General features: G+C 30.3%; 1 protein-coding gene across 1 annotated transcript; it reads left to right on the forward strand.

The window, feature by feature from the left end:
* The first annotated feature begins 1,935 nt into the window (after positions 1-1,935).
* Positions 1,936-4,624, forward strand: LOC107419023 (cytochrome P450 78A5). Its single transcript, XM_016027740.4, has 2 exons — positions 1,936-3,124; positions 3,682-4,624. The coding sequence occupies exons 1-2, from the start codon at positions 2,126-2,128 to the stop codon at positions 4,279-4,281; spliced, it is 1,599 nt and encodes a 532-aa protein (XP_015883226.1). The 5' UTR covers positions 1,936-2,125; the 3' UTR covers positions 4,282-4,624.
* The last annotated feature ends 360 nt before the right edge of the window (positions 4,625-4,984 follow it).

Below are 4,984 nucleotides of genomic sequence, written 5' to 3' on the forward strand. Positions count from 1 at the left end.
CTAAATTAAAAGAAAAGAGATTTCATCTATACCAAAATCTGAAGATGTATTCTAATTGGTTTTTCCATTAGGTTAAATCTACAAATATTTATTAATTAACAATTGAAATTTAATAAATATAGAATTTTTTTTTTTTTGGTTAGAGATTATAGAATATTCTTAATTAAAAGGAATAAAAAGCATCTTCACTCAAGGTTGGCGGAACGTATAAAATGGAGGTATAATAATCCTCAGTAACTTTATCACTAAATTAAATCTACGAATAAAAAACATACTTGTAATAAAAAGAAAGGGATAGATAGAAGAGGGGGGAGGAATACAACTGCTTAATGTATATTTAGTGGCACTCAATTTATTTAACAAAAACACTGGGTTTATGAGTGACATGGCAACATTGGATTGGTTGAAAGACAGATAAAATACTTTTTCGATTTCTGCGAAGTTACTTGCGAGTTCTCACGAGATGTCACATCCAAACAAAAACTGGTGTGCTGCTGCTGCTATTATTATTATTATTATTATTATGTTTAGAGTATAAAATAAAAGAAATTATTATTATTATTATTATTGCTGTTGTTTTTTACAATATAAAATAAAAAAAGTTATAGATCAGCATAAAGAAAGTAACATAAAAAGAGGTATAAAATAAAAGAAATTACGATATCAGCAAAAAAAGAAAATAACATAAAAAGAAAAAAAAATAGTTACTTAAATTAAACTTTTAATAGTAAGATAAACATACTGCTCATGAAGGAAACTTAAGAAATATATGTTGTTCGTTTTTTTTTTTTTTTTTTCCCTTGGTTTTCAAGATAAATATACATGGTTGTTTAGCTATAAATAAAATTCTAATACGATGTTTATTTTAGTCTCATCTTTTGTAATTTTAGAAAACCAATAAAAGATAAATAATTATTAATTTATTTTATTATTATTATTGTTATTTTTTTTAAAAAAACTACATAAATGATATAGTACACAACTTGCACATGGTTAGTATTGTCATTTTATTGAAAGAAACATCCAAGAATAAAAGTTCTTTTTTATTTTTTTTATTTTTTATGGGTTATAATAATTCCACTTAATTATAAATTTGACAATATATTATGTTGAATCGTATTCATATTGTTTTATATCGTGTTCGCATAAAATTTAATTGATCCAAATATAATCTGTTAAATTTTTATGTGAAAATATATAAATATGAATCTATTTTTTAAATTATTATATAATCTATCATCTGACATATTAATCCATTTAGAATATATATAAATTTAAAAATTTAAATATAATTTGACTTTCAAATAATAAAATAATTTTTTTTTTAAAAAACATCTTATAAATGATTTGGTTGTTTTTACATTTTTTAAAATTAAGAGAAATTAATACATGTTTAATAATAAATTAAACAATTCTAATAATATAAATCTTATATAATTACAAAAAAAAAAAAAGAAAATCCATCTTTAATGGGTTTATCGTGTATTATTGTGTTTTAGCTATTAAAATTCATTAACTTTTTAAATCTTATTAGGTGATACTGATACGAATCTGATATCATATTCTCAATCCAAATCTACAAATTATGACATGAGTTTGTATTACATTATCTTATCATATAAAATTTTACCAAACTTACTTGATTATAAAGCCTTAAACCCACAATATCTATAGAGTATAAATGTTTTTATATGTGATTATAAATATAAATGATTTACTAAATTATATCTTTTAATTGGAAAATTAAAGTTGATTTAGAATAAAAAAAAATATATATATATATATATATATATCTAAACATCGAAAACCAAAAGCAAAGGAGAAAAAAGATTGCACATAAGTGACGGGCAAATTTGTCATTTCGATGATCAGCCACGATGCTCACCAGCTTCGGCCTCTATATATAATGCCCCCCTTCACTACACCTTCCACAATCACCTCATCTCAACCATCTTTTTCTCTTTATTCACTCTCTCTCTCTCTCTCTCTCTCTTTCTCTCTCTCTTTCTGAGCTTTTTCATTTTTTTCATCTCCCTCTTCTTTTTCTTAGAAAACAAACCCAAAAAAAAAAAAAAAAAATTAAATACATAAATTAAAAAAAATAAAAAAAGTAAAAATCCAAAAAATGTTGTGGGAGTCTTGTTATCTTTTCATACCAAGAACTGGGTTTTCCTCAGTTCAAAGCTTCGAAATCTTTTTCTCTCTCCTCCTGTTCGTTTCCATCATATCTTTCTGTTTCTCTCCCGGAGGTCTTGCTTGGTCTCTGTCCAAATCTCGAGTCCAAGTCAAGACTCGAACCGCCATTCCCGGACCTTCTGGTCTTCCTCTTCTCGGTTCGGTTTTTGCTTTCACAGGCTCTTTAACTCACAGAGTTCTTGCCAAGCTTGTTAAAACTCACAAAGCCAAGTCATTAATGGCATTCTCTGTTGGTTTCACTCGTTTCGCTATCTCGAGTCAGCCCGAAACAGCAAAAGAGCTTCTAAACAACTCCGCTTTTGCCGATCGACCCGTTAAGGAATCGGCTTACGAGCTTCTCTTCCACAGAGCAATGGGTTTTGCTCCTTTTGGAGATTACTGGAGAAAACTAAGGAGAATCTCAGCTACCCATTTGTTCAGCCCAAAGAGAATCGCTTCTTTGGCCGGTTTTCGGGGAGATATTGGTATGAAAATGGTTGAAAAAATGAAGGAGTTGATGGAGAGAAATGGAGAGGTTGAAGTTAGGAAGGTTTTGCATTTTGGGTCTTTGAATAATGTTATGATGAGTGTGTTTGGAAAAAGCTATGAGTTTGGTGATGAGGATGATCATGAAGGAATTGAGCTTGATGGGTTAGTGAAGGAAGGGTATGATTTGCTTGGGATTTTCAATTGGAGTGATCATTTTCCTTTACTGGGTTTCTTGGATTTGCAAGGGGTGAGGAAAAGATGCAAGAAACTGGTTCTCAAAGTGAATGATTTTGTTGGCAAAATCATTGAAGAACATAGGGCGAAAAGGGGTAGTAATCAGAATGTAAGAAGGAACTTTGTTGGTGGTGCTGGTGATGAGAACGGTGATTTTGTTGATGTTTTGCTTGATTTAGGGAAGGAAAATGGATTCACTGATTCTGATATGATTGCTGTTTTGTGGGTAGGTTTTTATTTTTTTTAATGTTTTAGTCTTCTGATTCATTTTTGGTTCATTAGGTTTTGGTTTTCTTAATACAAAAATTTATTGTTTTTAATGGTGTATTTTTAAAATAATTTTTTTTTTATCTTTTCTTTTCTTTAGAAAATTCTATTTTTTCCTTACGTTTTTAAAACTAAATTGAGGGTCAGTACCGATTCTTTGTTTCATCGTTAAATATCCTCTTTTCTAATATTTTCAACATGTATTTGTAGATTCCATGGATTTTTCTCTTGGGTATCCAATAATTTATGTATAAAGATTTGATGGATCTTTTTTTAACTTTTTATCTATACGGTCGGATCTATAAGTAAATATGTGCACAGTTTTGATGTGTTGTAAGCATAATATTTCTCATTCTATATTGATCATAAAATGATGTAATAATTGCCAAGTATTACTATATATCATTTTCATTTTAAATTATTAATTGATGGTATTTATATATTTTGGAATGCTGTATTATTCTCATTTCTTGACTTATTTGTCATATGCATTTTATTTTATTTTTTTTATTACAGGAAATGATTTTCAGAGGGACTGATACAGTTGCAATCCTCTTGGAGTGGATACTTGCAAGAATGATTCTCCATCCGGAAATTCAAACCAAGGCACAGTTGGAAATTGACACCGTCGTCGGTAATCACCGATCGGTTTCGGATTTGGACCTCCCTAACCTCCCTTACATCCAAGCCATAGTGAAAGAAACACTTAGAATGCACCCACCAGGTCCACTCCTCTCATGGGCTAGGCTTGCCATCCATGACACACATATAAGCGACCACTTCATTCCGGCTGGCACGACCGCCATTGTTAATATGTGGTCGATAACTCACGACGAGCAGATCTGGTCCGAACCGAATGAGTTCAACCCGGAAAGATTCATCAAGGAAGATGTATCCATTTTGGGGTCCGATCTCAGGTTAGCTCCTTTTGGTTCTGGAAGAAGGGTTTGTCCTGGTAAAGCTATGGGATTAGCTACTGTTGAGCTTTGGGTTGCTCAGTTGCTTCAGAGCTTCAAATGGACGCCTTCAAATTCTGGGGTTGATTTGTCTGAGATCTTGAAACTTTCCATGGAGATGAAGCACTGTTTGGTTTGCAAGACTTTTCCTAGGGTTTAAATTCCTAAATTTCTTCTTTGTTTGGCTTTTGTTTGTTGTTGTTATAATCCATGATTTTGCGATCTTGCTATTTGGGGATTTGGGGTCATATCATCTTGTATGATCACTCTTTATCTGGCTGCTGGTTGGGGTTTGGTTTTAGGTATAAAAAAGGGTTCTCCAGTATGTATACTTTTACATGAAAACCTAGAACTGTTATTTTGTTTAATTAGCAAGAAGTTTGGGTTTTGTTGTGGGAATGCTAGGTTGTTATAATATGGTGTTTTGAGTGGCAGTGGAAGTTTTTGTTTAAATGTAAAATATTTTAATTTTTATCTTTTAATGGTAAGTTCTGTTTTCAATATATGCTTTGCTGTCTTAGAATATGATAATTTTTGTTACCAGATTATTATCTATTTAGCATAAGATGATTTTTGTTAGTTTCCTATGCAATATTATAATTTTCAATTGGGTAATATAATTAACAAATTGCAATATAACGTGTATATAATTACCTTTCTCAATGTTACCTACGTTGTATGTATATATGTTACATTAATTAGTCTGCAGGTTTCTATATATTATTTTTGTAAAAGATTCAAAGAAAACTAACATAAATCCTTCGTTTTCCAAATTTTGAGCCTATTTTACACATCTATGGCAGGCGATGCAATAAGATCTTCATCTGCTCAGTCGGAAATCTGCAATATTTATTCAACGTTTT

This window comes from Ziziphus jujuba, chromosome 2 (assembly GCF_031755915.1).
Source record: "Ziziphus jujuba cultivar Dongzao chromosome 2, ASM3175591v1".
NCBI lineage: Eukaryota > Viridiplantae > Streptophyta > Magnoliopsida > Rosales > Rhamnaceae > Ziziphus > Ziziphus jujuba.

Excerpts from the sequence above, each read along its gene's own strand:
- LOC107419023 (XM_016027740.4), top strand. The coding sequence starts at position 2,126 with ATGTTGTGGGAGTCTTGTTATCTTTTCATACCAAGAACTGGGTTTTCC. Across the intron at positions 3,125-3,681 it reads ATATGATTGCTGTTTTGTGG|GAAATGATTTTCAGAGGGAC; the intron begins GTAGGTTTTTAT and ends TTTTTATTACAG.